The 27437-nt window shown below is 37.9% G+C and overlaps 1 protein-coding gene across 1 annotated transcript in view; it reads left to right on the top strand.

Moving 5' to 3' along the window:
- Positions 1–27437, top strand: part of cdh2 (cadherin 2, type 1, N-cadherin (neuronal)) — an 81161-nt gene that overhangs the window by 34432 nt on the left and 19292 nt on the right. Inside the window, exons 3-9 of the mRNA XM_032565532.1 lie at positions 13924–14132; positions 19360–19527; positions 22587–22742; positions 23932–24076; positions 24295–24467; positions 25468–25605; positions 26050–26235. Of these exons, the coding sequence (XP_032421423.1) occupies positions 13924–14132; positions 19360–19527; positions 22587–22742; positions 23932–24076; positions 24295–24467; positions 25468–25605; positions 26050–26235 (1175 nt within the window). The remainder of the gene's footprint in view (positions 1–13923; positions 14133–19359; positions 19528–22586; positions 22743–23931; positions 24077–24294; positions 24468–25467; positions 25606–26049; positions 26236–27437) is intronic.

The following is a 27437-nucleotide window of genomic DNA, read 5'->3' as shown; positions in this document are numbered from 1 at the left end:
TTGAAGTGTTGGACCCAGCCTTAGTCTTCCTTCTGTTATTTTTTTCATTTTTTTCTTTAAGTATTGGATGATTGCATGCCAAACTGAATCTGGCACATATTGATTCAAAAGTGAAATTACAGATGTAGATTCTTTGTATATTCACCGCTAGCCTAACACTTCTATGTAATTTTTGTCCTTCTCATCAATGTTCCGATGATGATTTTTTTCTTGACTTTTTTCACAACTCCTTTCAATTCCAAAAAAAGAAAAGTGATCCATAGTTTGCTTTTATAAAGGTGCTTCTGAGAGATTGATGTGCTTTGTGATGAGTGGTGTAGGGCATGTGAGTAAAAAGAAAAATATAGGTAAGCAGTTGTCACACTGTTTGGTTCACACCTCCAGAAAATGCACTGAGATGTATTAATGTTTTGTCTTTTAAATTTAGAAGGTAAACCAGTTTCCAAATCATTATACATCTGAACAATTCAGTTCTGTGTAAAGGGGAAGAAAAAAAACAGAATTCAGTATGTTTTCTTTGTTGTGTGCAACTCGAATCATTTTTCTTTAGCTTGAGAGACACAAAAGCAGCATAGATCTTGCATTATAGTCTTCTCCAGAGACTGCCAGCCTCATCTTCCTTTGTCTGCCGCTTTTGTTTCCTGGCCAAGCAGGATTCACATTCCTCCCCTTTGTTTTCTTTCCATACCCTGACTTCTTGAAAGCAGAAGGCAGAGAAGGAATTCCGTGGGCTATCCATAGTAAATGCAGCAATGCAGTATGTTAGCTGGCTGCATGAATGAATTATAAATATATGTTCAAATCCATATTTATTTTCAAGAAAAAAGTAGAAATTAAAGCTGGCAAGATGTTTGTGTGTGTGGTTACGTTTGTAATTGGATGCAGTGAACTGTGTCAGTCTTTACCTGAGCTTGTAATTTGCATTTGTGCTTGATTGACAGAGCTATGCAAAACAGGCAGACTTCTTTTTCTTATTAAGGCAGAGAGCATACATCAGGTCTTTTTCATCAGCAGTCGCTTGCATGTACTTTAGTATTGAGTCATCATTGACTGGAATATGGTTGCAATTTATTTTGCCTAAGGACATGTTAATCATATTCATCCGGTGTGCATATGGTAAAGTGCGGAAGTTTTTGTTTGTAGCAGATCTCAGCTGTTGAATGAGTGAACTTCTAAATTTGTCTTAATACATTTTCTGAATGCCATACAAGATAGACTAAAAATGATAATGGCAACATCAAACAGCTCATTAAAAACCAGAATGTCTTTAAGATGTTTTTTTTTTTTGCAACATGCTATTTTATAAATTTAGAAATTAGAATACAAATTATGGAAATTGGGTGTAATAGAACTCCATCAAGAAATTTTATACAAAGATTTAACTGCATAATTACTGTAAAATAGCTAACTATTTTACAAATTAACAAATTTGGAGTACAAAATGATTTAACAGACATGAAATGTAAGCAGGTGAAGATGAACAATCAAGATATCTAAAATGGTAGGTTATCTACCAAGTAGGTCATTCTTCTGCTTTCGAGACCCAAAATGACAACTGAAAAATGGTCCTATGGTTTTTGAGGTTAACTGGCAAAAATTAACACAAACGATAATACTATGACAAGGTAAGCAAATACATTTTGTCGGGCGAGCTGAAGTCAAACACTTTTAATTGGTTGCATGGATGGCATTAATTCTCAGTTATGTAATGGTGCAGCTTTCATCTTAAGAACTAAAGAGACTTGGAGAGAACTTCAAGAAAATTAAGACAAACAATTAAACGGCAATGACAACCCCCACAACCAGCCTGACATTTTAAGTATAGAGATATACTGTAAATAAAAACCTGCTCATCCTTATATATATATATATAGGCCTGTCACGATAGCAAATTTTGCTGAGCGATTAATTGTCTCAAAAATTATTGCGATAAACGATAATATTGTTTGAAGATCTTTTTACACTGATTTAATGGAAATGACGCAATAATGCATGCGATTTCCTGCCAAAGATAAATACACTTTATTTTCAAAAGAACACTAAACACTGGAACTGATAAACAAAATAAACAAAACAACCAAAAACAAAAATAAAATGGATTCTCAGTCTCCATTAACAAAAAACTCACTTGGAAAAAAAACAACTAAACAACATAAAGCCAAAGTGGAAATAAATACTGCATTCAACCAAAAGAGTGCAGATTATGAAGTCTGTATACTATGTTGCCCTTCAGTAATAATTAGATTTAAATAGAGAAGATGGGCACATCGACTACCTGATGCAATAGTTCACACTGCATATTTTTTGCTCCTATTTTTCCCCATACAACAATCTTAAAACGTTGGTCTTTCTAAGATTGTGTGGTGTGTTACGGTAGATCGTCGTTGCCGCTCCGATCTAAATCAGGGATTTTCCCTGACTGTGAGCTTAACGCAGCCTGTTGAATGTGACAGGCAGCCAATCAGAAAGCGTGGATTCTCCTCCGTGTTTTTCTGATGGGAAATTACGGAGGGGAATCCCAAACAGCTGACACGGCGCAACCCGAAGTCCAGCGGACATCGGAGATGATATGTGGAAACAACATTAATGTTTATTCAACATGCAAAGAATATAGAAATGACAAGAGGAGGAGTTGGAGCGAAACTGCTACCGCAGTTGGTAAACCCGGTAACTTTTCAGCTGTTCTTCGTTAACGTGACGTAAATAGGTTATAATGATTTTCATTCAGTCAGGACTTTACGCTGACACTAGCCACATGCATTGCAGGTAGATTGTAGTAAAGCATTGATTAATGCCTGGTTTTAAAATTAGTTCACTGAACTTGTAGCCATTATTTTGTGCCCATTGTTGGACACCACACGGCAGGAAGGAACCCGATCGAACCGTTATACCTAGGATTTCTGTCGGCTAATGTGTGATCTCAGGTTTTGAAAATGGGCCGACAATCGGCTGGCAGCTCTAAGATCGTGCAGTGTGCGCTGGGCTTTACACTAAGGAAATGAGGAAGGGAGGAGTCAGTGGAGAGCACCGAAGTTGAGCCTTTTTTCATTCAGTCTCATTAGCTGAAAGAGAAAAAGGTCGGAAGTGACGATAGTGCCGATAATTAAAATGACGTCGATAGTTTTAATTTACCGTACGATTAATCGATTTATCGTTTATCGCGACAGGCCTATATATATATATATATATATATATATATATATGGAGTGAATCAAAAGTATAAAGTTTGTATGCAGTGTTGAAAAAGTCAGAAAAGGTATTGAACTTGATTTTTAATACTTTTCAAGTCTAGACCGAAAAATGAGCGTCGATGAGCTTCTAAGACTTAGAAAATATTTTTTTATGAACATGTTCACATGATGAAATGTACATTTAGGTACATTTTTATTTATTACGTGCTGGCTTGTGGCCATGACCTGCATGTGGAACAGTATGGAATCTTAAAATAGAGATCGTGTCAGTATTAAAATTCAAATTTAACAGCAACCACCCATTTTATTGTTGCTGTGGCTACTTTCTTTTTTTCATGACATCTGTAAGAGGCTAGAGTTTTGTGTGACTCGGTCTTAAGCCATTGCGGGTACATTAGAAAGTGGTTTGTAACGGTGAATAATGACTGCTTCCCAGTGTGTCCTGTTGTCCAGAGGTATTCTAGCATGAAAATGAAAATGGAGACTTTGGAGTAGAAAGCCTTTTGTACTCTCTATGTAAACAAAATTCAACTTCCTCTCATGCCTAGTTGTTCTAGTTTCTGTATGTCTAGCTGGATTCCTTTATGTTTTTGTGCCTTCTTATGTAGGCCATCTTAACTTCCACTCACGTGTGAATGTGTAAACACAACTCATTAAAGAGGCTGCGGGAAGTGGTGCATATAAAACCGAATATTATTCTTGTCCTGTTACACCGCATTGACTTTTGCCTATCTCCACCATCATGTTTATTCTGGCTGGTTACTCTTGTTGTTGTAATGAATGTGTAAAGGTGTGGTGGCAGAGTGACATGGTACGGGGGGCATGTCTCATTCGAAGAGAGGCCATCGGCACCCATCATGCCCTGTGGTCATTATTCACATTGGTTGAATCCGTTCCCTTTCAGCATTAAATGAACTCCTTGTCAAGTGCTGACACAATAGATTAGGCAATTTGTCAGAATTTAATCACATTCTAATAAACAACTGTGCTAATCTTATCAAAACTGATAACGTACAAATGGGTTGCTCTGTGGTCAATCTCCTGGGAAATAGCTTTGTCTTCTTGAACGTTCATTTGTGGAAACCTTTGTCCAGCGCAAATCAAAGTTTTAATTAAGTGTGTGGCTTGTTGTCTCCCAGTAAAGGTCTTGTCTGTCTGTTAATTGTCTTGGAACGTGTTCGGCGTATTTTATTTAATATGTGCATATACAGAGATACAACACAGTCTGACTTTATTCAATGTCCGTCTTATTTAGGACATTTTTTTCTCTCTCTCTCTCATGGACAAACGGTTCAGACTGATTTACTTTGAGGAGATGGAATTGACTCCCCACCCTCAAACATTTTAATAGCTTTACTTTTCGTTTGGAAATTTTGCGTCTTTGCAGCCACAGTTACAACAGCTTGGTAAACTGCTTCTTCACATATAATAGTGGTATGAGGTTTTCCATGTTCTCTTAAGCCACTCCTGTAGAATAATTTATCATCAGCTGTTCATTCTGCCTAATCCCAAAATGAGGCCATTTGTTAATTCTTTGCTGCATGCACAGCCAATATGTTAGTGGTCAGGATTTGATTGATACAATATGTTCCAAGCTTTAGCTAAACCCCGTAATGCTTTTGCACACACATCTGTCTTGCAACCCACCACATTCTGACCACACACTTGCTTTTCTTGTGTTTTAAAAGTGTGTGTGTATATATACTGTATATATATTCTTTGCAAGCAGTAAATGCAGCATCATGCACTTATTGTGTTTTTGCTTTCTGAGAAACAATAATTGGTACAGTTCTAAGCACAAACATGCAGCCCATCCCTACATTTCCACTCCATAACAACTCGGCGTCTGAAAAACATCTTCTACTACCATTAAAAAGTCTTGCAAGACGCAGTCAGAATGCCAGTAGAGGTTATCTCATCCCTGGTCACCGAATGTTTTTCTGCCTCTTTGATTTTCGTGATGGTATTTTGACACAAATGATCAAGGGGAGGCACTAAATGGCTTTGAGTCTATGGTTTGGAGATCAAAAGAGCCCAATAATGTGACATTACAGGTTGCATTGAGGCACTTTTAGAGCCTGGCCCTCATGATCAGCCTCCTCTGAAAACATCAGCTCAGCTTGAAACCACAGGCATGAGGGCTCATGGTGACAAGCTAATAAACCAGCTGGCTGCTTTCCTTGAAGACTTGTCTTTAGCCTTTTTAGTATTAACCTCCAAATAAAAGATCAAGTAATGTAACACCTGCTTTGTCATCTAATTTAGGCAAAGCATTTATTTTAATGTCTTCCACACTTCACCCTATCAAAATGGAACGGCCTGTGCTCTTGCAGATTATTTTAAGATTCTGAATAATTTGAAAGTAAAGGCTTTTCCTCTTATTTAAACAGCTCTAAGTTTTTGTTAGAGGAAAGAGAATGATTTATGGTTGCATATTCCTCCCCTCAGGACTTCAGGAATGAGGTTTAACTTTTTGTCCTGCTGAAAATGCCTGAGATGGCACCGTGACAACCCCATGGCACTGCAGTGATGGATGTACAGAGCACAGGAGCATTTTCTAAAATTAGCATTATCACCTCTGTTGGACTTTGGCCAGAGCCTTGAGGTTTTAGGGGCCTTCAAATTTTTTTACTTATTTTATATAAGCTGCTGTGGAGTCAATTTTCATTTATTCCTGAGATTATAATGCTGACTTGGAATAGTTAACATTACACTGTGTGTCATGTTTTTGTATTTTTGTCTGAATAAGAAAATTTGTAGATCTTCTTGGATAAAGATTTAATTCAGAAAATTAAATCTTCAATGTTGATTGAAATAATATAATTTAGATGAGTGAAAGGAAATTGTTTAAGGCACACGTTTACAGAACAGTAAATATGTGTTTTTACTCAGTCAAGACTGTTTGATGTACGTTTTAAGTGTCTTGGAAAAATAGAGATGTAGCCACATATTGGCTGGTGACTAGATTTTTAGTTTTATTGGCCTAGAGTTGTGACTTACTAGTTCGAAACTAACGGCCCTGTTGCACTGCTGATCCAAGCTCGGGTTCAAATCCGGTCAAGCATTTTTGCTTTAGTTCTTAGTCTTATCCCACCCAGCAGATAACATACATCCTGAAACTGTTTGTGATGCTAGTTGCATGAATGACATATTTAACATACTAAAGATTTCTTATAGGACCCTATGATTTCTGTGATGCAGACAACGCAGATGGAATGGTGCAATTTAAACAAAATGCACAATGGCGCATCGTGCATCATGACTCAATGGAGTTCACAATAAAATGTGGAATTTCACACATTTTGCTAATATTTCAGAACAGGAAAAGCTTTACAGCATTTACCGGTTGTTACTTAATTAGGGGAGGTTTGGGTCTAGGGCTGTCGCGGTAAATCAGTTAATCGCACAATAAATTAAACTATCAACCTCATTGTAATTATCGGCTTTATCGTTTCTTCCGGCCTTTTTCTCTTTCCGTTGATGACACTGAATGAAAAAAGGCTCAACTCCGGTGCTCTCCACTGACCCTCCCTTCCTCATTTCCTTAGTGTAATGCCCAGCGCACACTACACGATCTTAAAGTTGCCGGCCTATTGTCGGCCCATTTTCAAAACCTGAGAGACCACACATTAGCTGACAGAAATCCTAGGTATAACGGTTCGATCGTGCCGTGTGGTGTCCAACAATGGGCACAAAATAATGGCTACAAGTCCAGTTAACTAATTTTAAAACCAGGCATTAATCAGTGCTTTACTACAATCTATCTGCAATGCATGTGGCTAGTGTCAGCAAGTCCTGACTGAATGAAAATCATTATAACCTATTTATGTCACGTCAACGAAGAACAGCAATTTATCAACTGCTACTGCAGTTGATAAACTGCTACCTCACATCTCGTTCGCTCGTAGTTGGAGCGACATTGCTACTGCAATATCGCTCCAACTACTTCCCTTGTCATTTCTATATTCTTTGCATGAAATGTTGAATAAACATTAATGTTGTTTCCATATACCATCTCCAATGTCCACTGGACTTCGGGTTGCGCCGTGTCAGCTGTTTGGGATTCCCTCCGTAATTTCCCCTCAGAAAGCGCTAAGGGTGAATCCGCGCTTTCTGATTGGCTGCCCGTCACATTCAACAGGCTGTGTTAATGCTCCCAGTCGGGGAACCCTGATTTAGATCGGAGCGGCCACGACGATCTACCGTAACACACCACACATTACAGGATGATCGGTTACGAAATCGGCAATCTTAGAACACCCAACATTCTAAGATTGTCGTAAGGGGGAAATCGGGGCAAAAAATCGTGTAGTGTGAACTATTGCATCAGGTAGTCAGATGTACCCATCTTCTCTATTTAAAGCTAATGATTACTGAAGGGCAATATAGAATACAGACTTCATAATCTGCACTCTTTTGGTTGAATGCAGTATTTATTTCCACTTTATCTGTATATTGTTCAGTTTTTATTCAAGTACATTTTTTGTTGATGGAGACTGAGAATCCATTTTATTTTTGTTTTTGGTTGTTTTGTTTATCAGTTCCAGTGTTAAGTGTTCTTTTGAAAATAAAGTGCATCAATCTTTGGCAGGAAATCGCATGCATTATTACGTCATTTCCATTAAATCAGTGTAAAAAGGTCTTCAAACAATATTATCATTTATCGCAATAATTTTTGTGACAATTAATCGCTCAGCAAAATTTGTTATTGTGACAGGTCTATTTGGGTCTACTTAGCTCTCCTCTCCACACAGACAAAAAAAAAGGTCAGCCATGGCAAAAGAAAAAGAAAACTCACTGAAACACCGCCATCCTTGCAGCTGCCGGAACATGAGCTTTACACCGAAAGACTGACGGTGATTACTTCAATGGAGATGTCTGTGACCGATGTAAGAAATAGAAATGAACAAGGTCCTGATTAATATGGAAGTGTACAGTTTACAGTTTGCAGGATTTTTTTTGTATGACATACATTTGTGTCTTAAGTTCAACTGTTTAAAAATGTTAAGCTTCAGATTCTTAGTTTTGCTCATGATTAAAACAGTGACAGTCAAATGATTGTGAACAACTTGTAAAACCATTTAAAGTTTCTCCTGATTCATAGCAAATTGTTATACTTGTAAAACTTGAATAATGGAAAACATAGACCTCTGCCTATTGATTTGTTAAACTGCTTTTATTCATGCCAATAAATGTGGTTAGAATGGGGTGGGGAAAAAGTGAAATTCATAAAAATAAAAATGGAGAAAGAGGGAAGTGGGGGGCGGAATAAAACAGATTTCATAGGGATCGAAGTATAGCAGACTTTAACAGGCACTTGGCCAGGAGCCCACATCTTCCAGAATCCCACCATGGGTGTGACCGTGAACACTAGTCTGCAGACACTAACCTGGAAATACAGAAATAATTTAAAATGTATTCATTTATTATATCTTATAAGTACTCGTTTTTTTATCCTAAACCATCTCTGGCCATTGACCTCTCATATTAGTCTTGTTTGTACCATCCATTTTACATTGACAAATTCAAATTTAAAACCTAGAAGTATTTTTGGTTGAAGAAATAGACAAGGTTGAAATGTTAAAAAGCATAACAGATTGTGGAGATAAAATAGAACCATGTGAATTTTGATTGTGCTGTGTATTACTATATTATAAGGCTATTCTAAAATTGTATGTTGTATAATAGATTTTTACCTAGTTAGTGCAGTCAGGTAACAGTATAAATATGTATGCACATATGCATACATGACTTGAAGTAAAAATGACTATCATAGTTGATAAGCTGTTGACATCTTGGCATTGTGATCATTATGTTTCCCTAAAGCCTCTCTATCAAGTCGCTGGTCTCAATAACCCGCAGAACAAATTCCTGGTAGCTATGCACTGATAACTGCAGAAGGATGTAGCTTAGCCTTATCAGTTCTTGGCTCCAGTGGCATGTTAATCCACACAATACCCGACTGTCAGCGTGATGGAAAACACAGAATCATTTTGTTTACTCAACAAAGCCCTTAAATAATTGTTTCCCCTGGTGTTCATATAGACTATAAACCCAAAGAGGCTGCTAATTTTCAAATGACAAATGCTGCTTATTAAAAAACAAAAAAAACAAACACATTTCCGTTAAGTGAGCCCTGTTTTACAACAGGAAGGAAATGTACTTGGAAACTACTTGTATGGGAAGATTATAGTGGTCAAATTTTAAAGGATAGCTTTTTCTAGCATTTAGGATGGCCTAGTAAAGATGTGGAGCAAATCTAAGGAACGATTTAAGAAAAAAAGACATTTGTTAAAATTAGATGATTTTAACCTAGAGAACAACTGTGTACATTTTTAGATGTCATTTGAAAAAGTATCAGTCAATCCAATTAGGAATGTTTATTTATACTCGGAGCCAGTTTGTTGTACCCTTAAGGCATAAAAATCAGCATTTGGTATAAAACATACATTTCTTACTTATGGCCTAATTCTCCCCGGTTTGGATAATCGTGTGTTTTGTGATAAAGCAGTACAGTGTCAATATGTTTCTGAAAGCCTTTCCAGAATTCACCAGTTGATCTTTCAACATTAGGAGTGAAACAAAGTGCTTGAGGATTGGTCACTACAATCAAGCTAGAAAAATGAGCTGGCTGCTTGTTATATTTTTCTAAGCACTGCTATTCTTCTTCAGCTATCTTAATTGGTAGCAGCATTGCACAAAGAACAGTTTTTTTGGTTTTGTTTTTTTCATGCAAATCCCCCTGCATATTGAATGTCATTCTATAAATGCATGCACTTGAAGGGCCCTGCCTTCAAGTGTTTAGACTGGCAAAATTAACTATCATCATTCTCATAGTAAAGCTTGGACTACAAACTGTTTACTGGCTCTGAAGAATGTTATTTATGGAAAACGCGACTATACCTTCATCACAGCTTTTCATACTGCAGTCTTTCATAAGAGAGGCATATTCAGTCATAAGTCACTCCAGTATTTTTCTGATGGAATGATCTTCTTACAAACAAAGCATACTTGAAACGCTTTTAGAAAAACGTTTCTAATTAAGAGGAATAGGAAAAATTATTTTACACAATGGTTTTATTTACCAGGCCTAAAGCTGTAAAATATGCTTTCATAATGATAGCCTAAAAAAACGCCATACTAAAAAAGAACATATGCATGAGCAATTACGCAAAGCAAGCAGCAATCTTACTTTGTGTTCCATTAGCACATTGTGCTTTTAGCAGTTCAAGCAATAATTGGCCGATTACAGAATATGCTGTTAGGGATATTTTTTTAGTGGTTTGCACTAAAAGTCTGTCCATAGCTAGAGAATGCTGACCTTAATTTGCTGTGTTCTCCCCAGTTTAGAACCAGCTTAGAATTTCATATCACAGCAGTTTGAAATGAGGTAGCACAGAGCAAGCTCCATTGGGGCTCAACAGGGTTGAATAAACAGTGGTGCTGGCTTGGATGTCATTCAGTGTGAGCCTTTGATTCATATTCTGTTGTATCACTGCCAGGTTCAGACCGGCTCTACTAACCCTGGTCAAATTCATTTGTGAATTATGCATTCGGTCCAGGAGTGTAGAGCGATTTGCTAGGGTTAGGTCAGGAGATTGACACCGGAGCATTTGCACTAGTACACGTATATCTGCAGCTGCTGATGAAACACCTATGCTGGGTATTTCTCAACTGTCAGTGACCTCACTTCTCAGATGAAATGATGGCATACTGGGATGATCTCACATGAGAGGTTTCAGTCTTGTCACATTAACAGCACATTAGTGGAAGTTAGGTATGCTGGCTTCCAGCGAGTGCAGTTGGCAGGCAGGAATTAAAGATGAGATTCTGGAACATTTTCTTTGCCTCTGTGGAGCCGAAGAGTTCACATTCTGTGCCCCAAATTAAATGTCTTGCCCTCTCCTTTTCTCTGCAAACTATTTGTGTCTGTCTGAGTTAGTTATCACGTGATGTACAGACAATAGAGAGGCACTCTTGGACCATGGAGAGGTTACAGGGGGTTTTTGTGTTGTCCAGCAAGGGAGGGCTTTGGAGGGGGGTGCGTCCAAGCTGTGAATGGGATCATTGAGTTGGAGGTAATTTTGGGCTCTGGTTCAGGGCATTAGTTGGACAGTCCTTTCTGCTGACATGCCTGTTTCCCCCTCTTGCTCCCTTTTTTTTTTTTTACTCCCAGCTCTTCTCTGTGCTGCATCGGCATTTCTGCCCAAATCGAGCCTTTATCGTCCTGCCCATGATGACATGTGTAACAGGGTGTGGCAACCAAGATCTCTTCTCACACTTTACCTTAGAGAGCCTATTCATCTGGAGATGGATAACCTGCAGCTGAGTCACTTATTTGGCATTTGTGTGTTTTTTTTTAGGCCACTAGAGCCCGAAGAATGAATAAATGCATGTGGGACATTCCTATACATTATCAGTGTAACTTTTGCTGTCAACACTGGCTATAGAACAGCCTCTTAAAAGCAAGTAAACTGAACACAGTTTAGTTAAAACTACAAGAACAGAATGAGGCCATTTTTTGGTTGACCTATTTAAGACCGATGGAAATATGTTGTTGTTTAAATATTTAGCTATTGATCACCCTGGCAACAGAAAACTAAAATGGATATTTTCTTTATAGAAATGCATTCTGATATTGACTGATGACTGAAATCAGCTAATTTGGCCTATGGCTGGTAAGCCGGAAAACTAAAAAGTTTTATTTTCCAATCAGTTAATGCACAGTACTTAAAATAGTACTTTTTACAGTAACGGCAACACTCCTCAGTGGAAGGTGGTGGTGAGAGAACATGGAGTGTTGGCAGTGTTGGAAATCTTTGAGTTTAATTATCTATTTCCATTGGAAGATGCATGAATACTGTTTTCAGAATGCTATCTATGCAGATTTCTTTCTGTTTTGTTTTAGAAAAACTGCTTTCACACAAAGTGATTTTTTTTCTTTGCTCCTTTTATAAATAATTAATTACTAGTCAAAGTAAGTAGTCTAGAACAAACAAGTTAAATTCTGTTCTGTATTTTCTTGTATTAAAATGAATCAATTAAAATCCAAGCATGCAAGTTTTTTTTTTTTTTTTTTTAAGTCACTATTAATGCCTTTTGTAACTACTTGATTTCGATGTGTTTCATTATTTTTTGGGGATGTTAATGTCATATACAGTAATTGCCAGACTCACTTTTTTTGCAGTAAACTCTTTTCTTAAGGATGCAGTCAAAATTGTCTAAGACTATGCCCACTTTGAGAATTGTGAAGTTTCCTAAATTTTCTGACAGCCTTCTGCTGCATTGTGAGTTATTTTGACAGTCCCTTACTCTGTATTCTACCTCCGTCTGAGTATCTGCTGCTGACTTGAGATGGTTGGTGATTGCCTGAGGGCTTTGAGCTTACAGGCACCTGGTTTAAAAGCCAAACCATCAGAAAGAGAGAGTCATTTATCTGATGTCAGCATTGCCAAGTTCAAAGGGTGGAGAAAAAAAAGCTAATTGGTCAAGGGTAATTGAACTGAAATAGGCAGTAAGGAGCTGGCCGGTGTTGTAGTCTAAAATAAAAACGCTGCCACCCTGCATTTCCATTGTCGAAAGTTTAGCTTTATAAAATTTATTCTGTGTGCTGTAAGGCAACGTTTTGGCTGAATGGCAATTTTGTGTAACCTGCAGGTTGTTATTCAGCAAATACTTTAAGGTTACCCACATCATTGAAAAATTTAATACTTCCAGGATGTGGTGTACTTGTGGTTTTCTTCCGACCCCAAACTGGTCGGCTGTATCTTTTCCTTGAGCTCAGAGAAATTTTATGCTCTCAAAGCACGGATGATACTCTGTAGACATCACTGGGTCCCGAAGGTATTGGCCCTAAGAAGATGATGTGCCCACATTCACTGCTTTTTTTGTTTTTGTTTTGTTAAGTAGTTTCACATCTGTTTAATAATTCATGACAGCTTCAGTGTAGTCTTGATATAAATGATATATGGTCATGTTATAATCTTTCTAAGCAACACAACAAAACATTTCCGTACATGTAAATGAAGCTTTTTGCTGCTGAGGTGTTTGTGTGTTGGACGCTGTGTGTATATATGTGGCGTGTGTTGCACTGTCACTCAGTCGTAACATGAAACAATGTTGTACCCCTGTTGCTTTGGCACCTGTGGGACACGAGCCCCCCGTGAGCCACCTGTCTTCTGTGACTGGATGTGTACACCCCAAGTTTTGGATTTCCGTGTGCTCTTTATGAAATAAACATCAAACTCCAATCTTGTATCTCGCAGAGTCGAGGATCGTAGTCATCCCTGTATGTCACAGGGGACAAAACTAGCATGCGATGGCCTTTGCTGAAGCAAAAAACTTGAAACCTTTCCAGCATTTCATATGTTAAAATATTCAAACTTTGTTCTTTTTTACAAAGCTTACGACTGCAAGGCATTCAGTGTTGTCCACATCATGTTTTAAATATATTGTTTTGAGGGGGTTTCATACATTTAATAGACCTTAAACAGCACACTCCCTGTTTTACCTTAACTTTGTTCTCCTCTGTTTTTTCCTCCACTTCACCTGTTTGGATCTGTACCTTTGGGCAACAGCTTGAAGTGAATAATGTATAAGCAAGAAGTATCAGAAAACCTTTGTGGGCTTTCTGTCTCACTGAGTCTTTTTCAGTCCTTTTGTCTATATTCCCAGCTTCTCCCTCTGTTTGTCTAATTTTAAACCAAAATCCTTGTGCTGCTTTCTCTTGCAGTGAAGTTTGTCAGCTGTGGCAGAGGTGGTCTGGTGCGGTTTGAATGCAGCAATCCATCTGACTTTCGGATAGAGGACAACGGAGTAGTTTACGCTGCAAGGACTCTTCAGCGCACTCCAGCCCCTGCTTCGCCCTTGCTGATCAAGGCTGTAGACACCACCACTCAGCAACAATGGGTGACACAAGTCAAAATGATGCCTCCCACACAGGTGAATAATCTTGGCTTCTCTGTAATGCTCTGTCACTTCTTTTTCGTGCCTGATATTAATGCTCTGGAAATGCAAAACGATCATTCCTGCTCTTACAGCAAATAAATAATGCATTTTATGCCTGCTGTACATTCACAGATGACTGCTTCCCTGAATTGCAGCAGGTGTTCCATGAGACAGGATGGATGCTTGCTTAATTAGAACTGAATGTGTCAATTTACCAGAAGCACAAATGTTATATCAGCATGGTCAGTGAAGGGTAAGATCAGATGCAGAATAGCTTTAAGTAAAGTTTAACTCTGAGGTCACAGCTTTGTATTCCAGAGGAGGGCACGCCTATTTTTAAGCAGGGCAATATGGGAAGCATCTGTGTGAGCTGGAGAAAGCTTCTCATCTGTTAGTTTTTGTTCCGCGTGTCAGCATTGTATTTGGCAGAGGATGAGTGAAATTTGACCAAAAAAAAAAGCCCAGCACATGTCATGTCTGTCTGCGCTGATGCTTGGAAGGAAAGAAGCAGCTAAAGGCCGGCTCTGTTCCAGACATTTAACCTCTCTTAAAGATGGTGGATATCTGAATATGCCTATTTAACAATCTCTGCTGCTCATAGAAGTAATGATACACATAAAAGTACAGCCATAATGTTTTCATTTGTGTGTTACTGGATTCTTACTCCCTATAAGGAAAAGGTTAACATTAAGTTGCATAAGTAAGTAATTATTTCTGTAAGATTTCGGACTGCACCAATTACAGTTTTCTGGCCGACCTCCGATTACCAATCTTTTAAAAAGCCTGACCTGACAATTCTGATTTTGGTTGCTAAATATAGCAAGAAAGTCGCTGAGTTGGTAACAGTGGACTTATTATTAATTGCAAACATGCAGACACGACCTAGTGGGCAGGTTTGTCAGTCAAATCTCTAGGGGAGAGCAGAAGAGGACAGTGGCTGATTTTAAACCTTTGTTGAGGTAGATAAGATCCGGGGATTAATATGTAAGTATCAGTTGATCATTGATCTCCCAAAATTAAGAAAATCTGTGCCAATAAATCATCTGGACGATAAATCAGTGCACCTAATAAGGTTCTAAAATATTGGCCATGTGGTGTCTTAATTAACAAGTACAAATGCAATCTTGCTTGCTTTTACAACTTTCGATGTGCTTTTCCTTAAAGCACATCGAAAGTTGTGCTTAAAGGAACAACTTGTACACATTTCTATAAGCTACAATGCTTATAGAAATGTGTATGTTTGAACTGTAATAAAATCATCTCAAAAAATGGGTGCCAAATTTACATTGATGTAAAAATAAAAGGAACACTGATAGTTTGTATTAGTGCTGTAGACCACAAGTCTGCTGGACGAGAAATGAAACCGGTTCAGGTTGGGATTTTATCCCATGAGTTATGAAAAGGATTTACTTTATGCATTCCTATTGGTAAGTGTCATGTTAGTGAAATGTGAATTTCTGCCTCAGTCGAGCCATCTCTGGCTGATGCAAATTTCTGGTTTTCTTTGAAGTCCAAATCTGCTGATGCAGATTTCAGACAGTTTTGATTTGTATATAGACTTTTTTTCTAATGACTGCGAAAAAGAAAAATATGTTCCATGTTCTTTTAATAGAGGTTGTATGTAGCTTTGAGTCAAACCTGAAATTATGGAACTCTTAAGATAATTTAAAATGTTCTATCTGAATTCATTTAACTCATAAAAGGCATGGTGGTATGAGCTTTTAGCTGGTGAATTTTTCAGAGTTCTTAGTTTTTAATACATTAAATGAAAAGGAAATTCTGATGTTTCATTATTTCATCCACCAGACTCCAACTGGGACCAATTAAAGGAAATTTGACCATTTCTGATTTGCATCTTGTCCCATCTCTACATTTATTGACCGTTTTATGCCAGAGACAATTTCTGAATTTTGCCTACAATTTAAAATATCACAGTTGTTGCCTGTGGCAACTGACTTTGTGGTAGTCTGTATCTTTGAATGTGCCCTGATTCATAATGAAATTGGGGTCTAACTTTTCCCTCTGCTCCATTTTTGAGGTCATAAGCAGTTATTCTCCTCAATAACCACCCCACACACCTCCAAACTCTTATTATTGTCATAAATCATCACATCTTTTAATCATATCGGCAATTGCATGTTTTAATAACGCAATTAATGTGCCAGCCTTAGGAAACATTTTAATCAATGGCAACCAAACAATATCCTCATTAATTTGAGTGCATACCTCCTTGCCCTCTATCTCATCACTATTTAAACTTTAGTTCTACCACACTGAGAATACAAGCTGGGTTAGGAAATGGAAGACAGATTTTTTTTTTCTCCCTTTTCTAAAAGGGCAAATACACATACACACACGCATAATCCTTCCTACACACTCACAAACATTCAGGCCATCACTCAGCCCAACACTCTGTGGGAGTCTGAAGTAGACTTTTAATCTGAAGATGGAGAATGCGGGCTAAGTGTGGATGGGTGCAGACCTCCAGTGCACCAGAGATGGATCTGTTCTGCGTTGGGCTGAACACATCCTCCACGCCATTCATCATTCCAGATGCAAGTTCCAAATAATTACTGGTCTCACTTGCAGCCATTTTAATAGGGTAATAGATATTTCGGAGGCATGCTCCTTCGCTATCTGTCCGCTTGCCTTCTCTGCATTTTCAGTGTGTGAAAGCAGCATAATCGGATTTCAAACATGATTAGTGGAAGCTCTGTGACATCTCCCCAGATGTTAGAGGAGGGGGAGTGTGGAACGTGACTCATGTTATAAGGTGAAAAAGTGGTAATTAATTTCCGTGTTTGCACAAGGCGCTTCGTTGGAGTTTGGAATACTTGACTACCTAACAAGCTGTCAGTGTTCAGATATTAAGACGATGCTGAGGAAGGTTGCTCAAAGGGAACGACAGTTTGTCAATGTTAATAGATGGTATGATGTTCTTTTTCAGACTTTATATATTGACTTTGTTTTTTGTTTTCTTTCCCATCTTATTCAATTCAAGTGTATTAAAACTTTTTTTTTTCTTCTGGCAATCTTAGTCCCTGGAGCAGCATAGGCAATTTGAGCTATGTGCGTGCATAGTGTCTGGCTTTCAGGTACCACCCTCCTTTGTTTCAAATCTTTTTCATTACTGCTGAGGGAGGATGGCAGATCCATTATGGAAGCTGGTATATCTGTGTGGGTGTGTTTGATCAGCACATAAGAGATCTGCCATTTAAAACAATCCAGTGTGAGGCTACAGAAGCAATTTCAATGCATACCCTCACATATGTGCTGTTTTGAATTTAAGACTTCAAAGAAAACCAGAACAGATGGTCTTGTTTGATTAAATGAGGATTAATAATAACTATCGAATAACTCTTAAAACAAGCCTATTTGTTGCCAACATGCTTTCTTTAGTTATTAACTATTCCAGAACATGTCAATATCATTGTGACTGAGGTCAAGATGTTTTTCACACAATTAGAATTTGTAGTTTTAATCTTCAAGTGGCATGTTGACATTTGTAATGTTTTTTTGTTGTTGTTGTTTTTTACTTATATAGAGTTGGCATTTAAGTTTTGCTATCAACCTAAAACACCAAAGCAAACTGGACAATAAATGTTAAAATAGCACCATTAGCTGTATTAATCAGGGTTTTGTGGTCAAGAGAGGAGGCTGCCAAAACGCCATGTGTGGAAGAAAGCAGTTGGAAAGTACGGAGAGATGCATTTGAAACTGTTGTGCATCTTACATTTCTAACTGTAAATATGTGTATTTCCAATTGTGGTACATTGGGCTACATATGAGAGTACCCAAAAAACATTTTGCTACAGTTTTTGCAAGGTGATCTTATTTGGAAGGATTTGGAGCTAATAAATATCTAGAGCCATGACTTATTCAGGCACACTGAGATTAGCTTTATCTGCAACGTCTCAAGACGGAGAAGGAAAGGAAATTCCCAGTGAAAACAAGAGTGGACTAGAGTAAACCAGCTGCCAGGATAGTGACCTATCTGATCCATTTACCTCTAAGGTCAAAATGAGGAATGGCTTTGTAGCCTACTTAATCCTTTTCCAAGTTTGAAAGGTAGTGTGATTTGATTGCAAGTTTGCCAATAATAGTTAAGCCAACTACTATTAGAATATATAAGCTAACGATTTTTTTTGCATTTTATGTTCAAACACAACATTCAAAATGATTGGATGTGAAAGATTTAAAAAGATCACAATTATCAAAACTGCTAATGTAATGGTTTTACTGTGGTTTTAAAAGTAATGGTTGGTGATTCCAACTTCAGGGGACATTTCTATGAATTGTACCATCATTATTAAAAACTCAGCTTTCAAATAAAATGAGATCCATGTCTTCCAACCACTCATCCAGGGCTTGTGAATAAGAACATTTTGTATCTTTTTTTTTTTTTTTTTTTTACAACTAACACTACACCATGAAAACGTTATGGTGTTGTGCTACAGTTTTAAAATGTCTGGTGTTAGGTGGAACTTAAATTGCATTGCAATTCTAGTTTGAGAACAACGGCTCCCTTAAATCACTTCTAAGATTTCAAAAGACTGGTAACTATTCCAGATCCAACATGTTCTACACTCCAAAAAGCCAATACAGATGGTTCTTTCTAGTATCTGCTGTCTCACTCCTGTTTAGAAGTGGCAATCCAGATGAGCAGACAGCACGCCCTCTACAAAGTAATGTCCTTAATCAGCTTCTTACTTTTTGTTCTGCTTCTAACTTTATTTAAACGCCTCACTGATTGTGAAAGTGGTTGACTTTCTCCAATAACACTGAAAGGTGCATTCACTGCTCTTCAAAAAGAATACAGGAGCTTGTATGTGGAAAGTTTAAGTTGTATGTGAAATAGCTGAAAACCTATTACATTTTCCAACTGATTCCTTTTTGCATTAATTTTCTTTTGCCAGCTTTTGCTCGCATCTAAAGCATAGAAATTACTGTACATTGTGATTGGAACATGAATGTGTATATCTTATAATGTTTTATCAGACCACAAATGTCATATTGGTATTAGAAGTGGCATTAGTCACTGGATTACCAAAGTCTTTAGGAATTCCTTGGTCAGCTGTGAAAATGTTGTTGAACTATTTTTGTCTGTTGCCACAACCCACAGATCGGCACTGCCAGCCTCATAGTTATTCCTTCTGCCTGTTTAAAATGTCTGTACACTCCACTGCATATGTATGATCACTAAATCATTTCCTTTTGACAGGTCCAGGAACTCGCCGTCCCTCCAGTCATGTCCAAAAATTTCAAGGAAATAGTTTTTCCATCACAAAATGTGGACAGCACTCTGAAACGCATAAAGAGAGACTGGGTCATCCCTCCAATCAATGTTCCTGAGAACTCCAGAGGCGAATTCCCGCAGGAGCTTGTCCGGGTAATGTATTTGACTCAACCACATGCATGCACACAGACATCGGTCTCTCAGCTGTAAAGGTGCACTTTTTTTTTTTTTTTTTTGATATGTCAACTTTGCAGGTTGCATAGAGTCTTGCTTACAGGACATTTTTGAAGTTTGTCATCTTTCTGATTGTATTAACCTTTGGTGCACAGAGCAGTCTTCACTAGTGAAGTGTTTCATTATTTAGAAGCATTTATAATCCGAAGAGCTCAAAATGATAATTGTTGTTGGTTGACTGTTATGATCCTGAAGTCCTCTTTTCCACATCTCAAGGACAGGTTCAGCCCAATTTCTTATCAACCATTCGGTTCTCTGTGTTAGCTGTTGCACAAACAACTCTGACAGCTTAGGAGCAGAGTCCTTTTTCTAGCAGTTTACTTTGTACACAGTGCAAAAATCCTGAGATTGCCATATGTAAGTTTTTATTTTTAATCCGGCTATATGTGAAGGAGGTTTCTGGGCTGGAGTTGCTGATAACAGGAGGAGGAAAGGGCCCGTTTGCTCAGCTTGGCTCAAGAGGGTGGGCACACAAGGTCTCCGCTTACATGGAAAACAGGGTAGAAAGTCCAATTATGACAGAACTTCAATACTACGTAAGAACTCATTACAGAGAAATAAAAATATACATTTCCTTTATTGTCCCAAAGTGGGAAGAGTCTGATGCAAGAACAGCAAAGTGACATCTGTGTAGATTTAAAAAAAAAAAAAAATTTGACAAAATGTGTATTTGTGCATTTAAAAAATGATTATGTACAGTATGTATTTGAAAAATAAAAATATGCAAATACCAGCAGGGATGCAAACACTTGGTTTTTTTTTTTATTATTATTATTTGGGGGAGCAGTTAGTCCAACAGCTGCTGGGAAGAATGATCTCCAGTAACCCTCTCTTGTGCACTTAGGATTCAGCAGTCCATTATTGGAGGAACTCTCCAGTTCATGCACGCTTATTTTCAAACAGCAGTTAGCTTTAAACTGACCTAGTATGGAAACTATTTCTCTAAAAGGGATTTTATTTGGGATTTAATGCAGTGTTAACAAGGGTTGTAATGCATCCCAGATAATTCTGTAATCATCAGTTTCCAGGTCTGAGAAAGTATGAGGGTGGGGGGAAGTGTAGAAACATATTGGCTTTAAAGATTTTTTTTGTTTTATTCCCTTAGCTTTTTTTTTTTTTTTTTAACTTGGCACAATTTGTTGATGCTCAACAAATTCAGCTGATTTTGGTTTATATTGAAATAACATGGTTCATTTTGATTTGCTCCATCACAACTATTTGACCCATTTTAATGTATTTTTTTACTTGCTGGCTAAATTCAGTCACACACACACACAAAAAAAAAAAAATCAAATGAGGATTATTTCTCAAGGTTTTTATTGTGCTTTATGCTATTCAACTTGGGGTGAATAAGGTTGAACCTGAGATTTTAAAATGGCTCTGGTTCAAATAAACAAATCTCTAAAACAGTTACTACCCTAAAGGTTGTTAGCAAAAGGCGCTTTTCCACTGGCTCGTTGTGAACTAACCGGTTGGTGTGCTCTTTAGTATCACCCCAGATAACGAGCTTTTCCATTATAATATCTGTTCCTCATTATTGTGGGTGGGACATGAGCAGTAGCAGCGACAGTCAGCAATTGAGAACCTCGAGGTTGTGGTTTTGATGAACTCAAATGAACCCAGATACTTCATTTTGTCTTAGAAATTTATCGCTGGTTCAACCATATTGATAAAGACTCAGATCAGCAGATTATTTTGCTACACATATAAATACAATTACATTCTTGTATTTTATTTTTTTTTAAATATGCAACATTTTGGGCTGCACAGTGGCGCAGTTGGTAGCACTGTTGCCTTGCAGCAAGAAGGTCCTGGGTTCGATTCCCGGCCGGGGTCTTTCTGCATGGAGTTTGCATGTTCTCCCTGTGCATGCGTGGGTTCTCTCCGGGTACTCCGGCTTCCTCCCACAGTCCAAAAACATGACTGTCAGGTCAATTGGTTTCTCTAAATTCTCCCTAGGTGTGAGTGTGTGTGTGCATGGTTGTTTGTCCTGTATGTCTCTGTGTTGCCCTGCGACAGACTGGCGACCTGTCCAGAGTGTACCCCGCCTCTCGCCCGGAACGTAGCTGGAGATAGGCACCAGCAACCCTCCCGACCCCATTAGGGACAAGGGTGAACAGAAAATGGATGGATGGATGGATGCAACATTTTGGATCTTCACAATGCATTCAACAAATGTAAACCAGTAGCCACACCTGAACTGTATTTATTTATTTTTTTTAAATCCAAAGGAAAAATAAAATTAACATCACATCATATCATCATATATAAGCTAATATTATGTAGTTTCGGTGTTTCACATTGTTGGCGGAAAGGTTGCCCACTGCTGCACCGTTTCTCTCTTCTTCATTACTGTTCATTCTTCAAAGCAAAGCGCTATTAGCAGCGCTGCTAAATCATGGTCATTCTGCTGCAAAACTTACCGCACGTGTTCCTGCTGCTGCTCCTTATTAAACTCATAATTACTCCTCCGTACTGGGCAGCTCTCTGTTAGCAGACAGCATGGCCCCGGTTCACAGCTAAATGCTGTTTGCAGTTTTCAGTGACGTAAATCATGAGTCAATCAATAAATGTGGTCAGCTGTCAATCATATCACTTTGATGCTGAAAATCCAAGAACAGCCATCCAGGATTTGCTAATGGAAAATGAATCTGACCGGGGCGTACCGGGATTGAACCAGTTTGAGGTGGTCTAGTCAAAAAGTGCCTAAACTGTGCTTTAAAAGCATTGTGTGGGATACTCTGTTATATTAAGCCAGTTAGTTTGAATCCATTTTTTGTTTGCTTTTGAGAAGAAAAAAATTTGTTAAATGAGTCAGTTGAAAGTTAAGCTGCTCTGAAACATCAAGAACCTAATTAAAGAAACTTGAGTTTGGAAAAGTATGGAATTTGTCATAACAATATGTTGAAGAGTTTGAATGTAGTTATGTTGAATGGTTCTCAAGTAATGAATCTCAAATTGTATCCTTGTGCCAACAGATTCGCTCAGATCATGATAAAAACCGGTCCCTAAGATACAGTGTGACGGGTCCAGGTGCTGACCAGCCCCCAACTGGAATCTTTACCATCAATCCCATTTCTGGAGAGCTATCTGTCAACAAGCCACTTGATCGAGAACACATCCCTAGCTTTCATGTAAGTCAGATGAGATATTTAAAAAAAAAAAAAAAAACTTAGAGAATTTCAATGTGATTTACCAAAGTTTTTTTGCAGACTGCTTTATCAAGAGAAATGTGAGCTCTCTGTCTTTGTCTTGCTCTCTCTCTCATGCTGTACATTCCAGCCAGTTGGCATGTGCTCCAGGGTCATGTGTAACCTAAACAATCTCCTCAGACTCAATATAAACCAGATTCTCTCAGGAAAATCTTTCTTATCCGTCTGAGAATTTTAAGGATTTTGAAGGAAAAAAAAGTTAGTCAGATACTTGAACATGACCTGTAATTCTCAAGCTGCTTTTTTTATTGGGATTTTTGTTGTCACAATGTTCAAAAATTGCCCTTCAGTACAAAGTGGTGGACATGATTCTCGGTTTTGATTTAACTGAATCTATAGTTACTGGCATGTTCATCCATCTTGCAGTAAACTGGTGTATTGAATGTTCATGTTTTTCATTACATTGTTCACTACTAGCTTATGAGAAAGTGTATAATTTAGTGAGGTTTGGCTATATACTAGGGATTTTAATGGTCAGCCAAAACCTGTTATAAATTACCTTCAAGATATTAAAGATAGATAAATGTAGGTATAATAACTCTGTATTGAATAGCCAAAATCTAAAAACAGCAACTTAAAATGACAATTGCATTTATGGCTTAAGCCATATGGCAAGTTAAAAATCAAAGTGGCTTACACAGCTCAAGCAGTTGTATTTGGATTATATTTTGCTCCACTGCTCGCCCAGTGGAAACCAGAATATATGAATGCTGCACACAAAATGGGTCACATGACAGAATGGGAGCTGCAGCACCTAATTCAGTCTCTTTCACTGTAAATTGTTCTGAAAGGAATTGTTTGGGAAAGCCTGTTTTATCAACAATATTAAAATAATCTACATGTCCTGAATTACAACTTTGCAAGCTGTGCACAGTGAAATTGTATAGCTTTTAAAAAGGTTGACTGTGAAAAACACAGTAGGTGACACCAAAACAATACATTGCAACACAACAGGATTTGCGAATTGATAAGATTCAAATACTTGTATGGTTTTTGTAAAACTACTATAATGTAGTTTTTTTTTTTTTTTCTCCCAATCAGTAGATTTACAACTTTAAAATGCTTGTTTAAACCATTCTACAATCCACATGTTTTTCTTATTCTCCTTCAGCTGAGAGCTCATGCAGTAGACCTGAATGGCAACCAGGTGGAAAACCCCATAGATATTGTGATCAACGTAATTGACATGAATGACAACCGACCAGAGTTCACTCACCAAATCTGGAACGGAACTGTTCCAGAGGGCTCCAAACCAGGTAAGGCTTTTGCACGTCTTTTTTTTTTTTTTTTTTTTCCCCCCATGCATGTGCCTCCAGCTCTAATGTTGCTGCAGTATTAGCAGAACAGCTATTATTCATTTGGTACTTTAAAGTTTGAAAGATGAACACTGGGCTTTCATTAACAATTAATACATTAGAAGGTCACATGGAATATATATATATATATATATATTTTTTTTTTTTCTGTCTCAAAGGAACATTTGTTATGACTGTGACATCTATCGACAAAGACGACCCCAAATCAGCGAACGGCATTCTTCGATACAAGATCTTGTCTCAGAATCCAGAGAGTCCGTCTAGTAATATGTTCACTATCAACAATAAAACTGGAGGCATCGTTACAGTGGCTGCAGGCCTGGACAGAGAGGTATTTAACTCTTTTTTTTTTTTCATTTAATGATAAAATCCATATCTTTTATAATGCCGACAGTGATCATGGATAGTATCTTCAATTGCTTCTGGCTCTTTATCACTGAAACGTGTGCATATGTCTGCATGAATGGGCTGCGTTTTTAAACAGGCAGTTAGTTTAGCTGTTAATATTCAAACTGCCTAGAAACTAATGAACCACAGCAAATTTTGCTTATTACCACCGAAATGAGAAGTAGAAGTTGGCTTGGCTGTTTCACACTTATTACTCTTACAAGGAGCCACTATGCATCACTAAGCAACTAACAGTTTTTCTATCCACCCATTTTGTTTTACTTGTATTTTCTTTTTTTTCCCAAAAACATTTTATTTTTGCATTTTATTCTCTCCATTACCCCGGTTGCAAAGGTTACTGCTCTCTATAAATTGGGGTTGCATGACTGTTTGAGGAAAATAAATAAAATGATGTATACAGCTGGAGCTTGGTAGCCGCAGCCTTGTGAGGGCAATCTGGCTGAGGTGGCTGCTCAATCACTCCCACCCTGGGGCCACCCTTTTATGTCCGCAAGTCGCCACCATGAAAGTAATTTGCCTGGCTCTCATTACCTAGCAACTGGTCCATCACCTGAGTGGTTTTTAATGTGAAGAGAGTCATTTGTCCCCTTTACGGTACTGTTCATTGTGCGTCTCACGCGCACGCACACAAACGCTCATTAGCCCCAGAGGATGAAATCAAATTCATGCGAAAAACTTGTCATTTATCATCATAATTAAGATGTTGGACTAGTCACATTTGCTTCATCTTTGTAGAAATAATTTAACACAGTGCGAATGTACATTGCTAGTACTATCTTATTAGGGATAGTTGTGAAGTAGAATAAAATATAGTGAAGTAATATGGAAATGATGTCTTTGTAAAGTTATAAATACAGTTTAATTTGAAATCGTTTTGTGCCAACTGTCCAATTATCTCCTTTTATTCTCTTCTTCTCTTCCAGAAAGTGCCTCAGTATACATTGATCATCCAGGCAACTGACATGGAGGGTAACCCCATGTATGGCCTGTCCAACACAGCCACTGCTGTCATCAGAGTCACTGACATCAATGACAATCCGCCAGAGTTTACTGCTGAGACGGTAAGAAACAAGCTCTTATCTGAGATTCCACTAGAATAGACTTAAGATCCCCCATTTTATCCGAGCGTTGGGTGAATGCACTCAACCGTCAGTTCTGCTCACTTACCTAGTTTTGCTTGCCTTGCACTTCTGCAACCATACACATACACAAGTCACCAGCCATGTGTAAAGTGTTATATCCTACTCCAAATGTTGACACGTACAACTGCGGGGATGTCTGCCTCAGTGAAAAAGGCACTTACCGGGCTCACAAATCACAGAAATTTGTAATGCTGCTGTTATGCTATCAGGGAAGCACAGGGAATGAGAACACCGTGACCAGATGATAAGTTACCTTAGATGTCTGTTTACCCTTGATTGGTCCTGCTGTGCTTCGTGAGCCAGGGCACAGCATAGTATCGCTAACAGCTCTCTCTTCCTTACATTTATGGTTTATTCATGCAGTTTTATGGGGAGGTGCCTGAGAATGCCGTGAATGTTATAGTGGCCAACCTGACGGTGACTGACAAGGACCAGCCCAACACACCTGCCTGGAATGCGGTGTATAAAATCACCGGGGGCGACCCCACCGGCAGGTTCTCAGTGCCCACCGATCCAAATACTAATGTGGGTCTGGTAACAGTTGTTAAGGTGAGGGACATCTTCATATTTCTACCTTTTCAGCCTATCAATGCATTGAATATTTTGCTACAAGAATTAATGCTTTTTTACATGTGTGTTTTACTTATGTGGAGGGATTTCCAGTTAATGCTAAAAGTGTTCCTTTTTAATTTTAAATTTAATTTAATTGGACCCAGATGTATGTTTTATGGTTGGACATATGACATGCTTGAATAATAAAAAATATGAATATAAATTGAGAAAAGAATGTGTTTTACGCTTTTCCTGTCAAATTATTTACAATCAGTGGAGAAATCTCTGACGTTACAGGAACCACTCCCTCTTATACTGCTAATCACCTTTTTTGCACGTTTCCACTGGTATTTTGAGGATTTCTGTTTAGAAATAAGTTATGTGTCTTTGTTGTTGAAAGATCTCCTTGCCAATACCCTAATGTATAGCTCCCCCTACAGATTCTCCATCAGATTCAATTCAAAACTTTGGCTAGGTCTCTCCAAAACGTTGTGTCCAGTTAGAAGAAACATGCTGGTATAATAAAAAAATTGAAAAAAATCCAGACCTCTTTAAGGGTATGAATAGTTTTGGGCTTAACTGTAAATACATAAAATCTAACTCTTAATGGTTTATCCTTGTTTTTTGTTTACATTTTTCAGTCAGCTCTAATTGCCAGTTTCAAGGCAAAGAAATAATTAAAACTTTACAATTTTAAAACCTTAAACATGTATAATGTAAAGCACTTTGAATAGCTCTGTTGCAACGATGTGAAATACAAACAAACTATATTTGACTTACCATAATTATGGTTTAGTCAGTTTTTTATTTATTTATTTTTTTAATAATATGCTCCAAGTAAATCTACAGTTGACTGAGCAGCATGTCTGTGAAGCAGCAGACTGCAGACTCTGTGTCTGAACCGATTACCTGACTATACTTGTGTTACTCGATAATCAGAAATGTAGCAAATGTTTAATGTTTTTCTTAAACTCTGTGTATCAAGACTTTCATTATTATTAACAGTTTTACATCTTTAGCTCATTTTTGAAGGTCAGGTCACATTTCAAGCTAACATGGTTGAACTCATATCAGCTTTGTTTCTTTGAACTGATTATAACAGGATATAGCATCTCTTTTCACATTTCTTGGCTATCCTAATATTTTTCAGGCTTGATGAAAATGTTCTTTTGTAGGTTGCTTCATATCACACAAACACA

Source organism: Xiphophorus hellerii, chromosome 6 (genome assembly GCF_003331165.1).
Source record: "Xiphophorus hellerii strain 12219 chromosome 6, Xiphophorus_hellerii-4.1, whole genome shotgun sequence".
NCBI classification, from domain to species: domain Eukaryota; kingdom Metazoa; phylum Chordata; class Actinopteri; order Cyprinodontiformes; family Poeciliidae; genus Xiphophorus; species Xiphophorus hellerii.
Note: the sequence above shows the minus strand (reverse complement) of the source record. Positions and strands in the feature narration are given on the sequence as shown.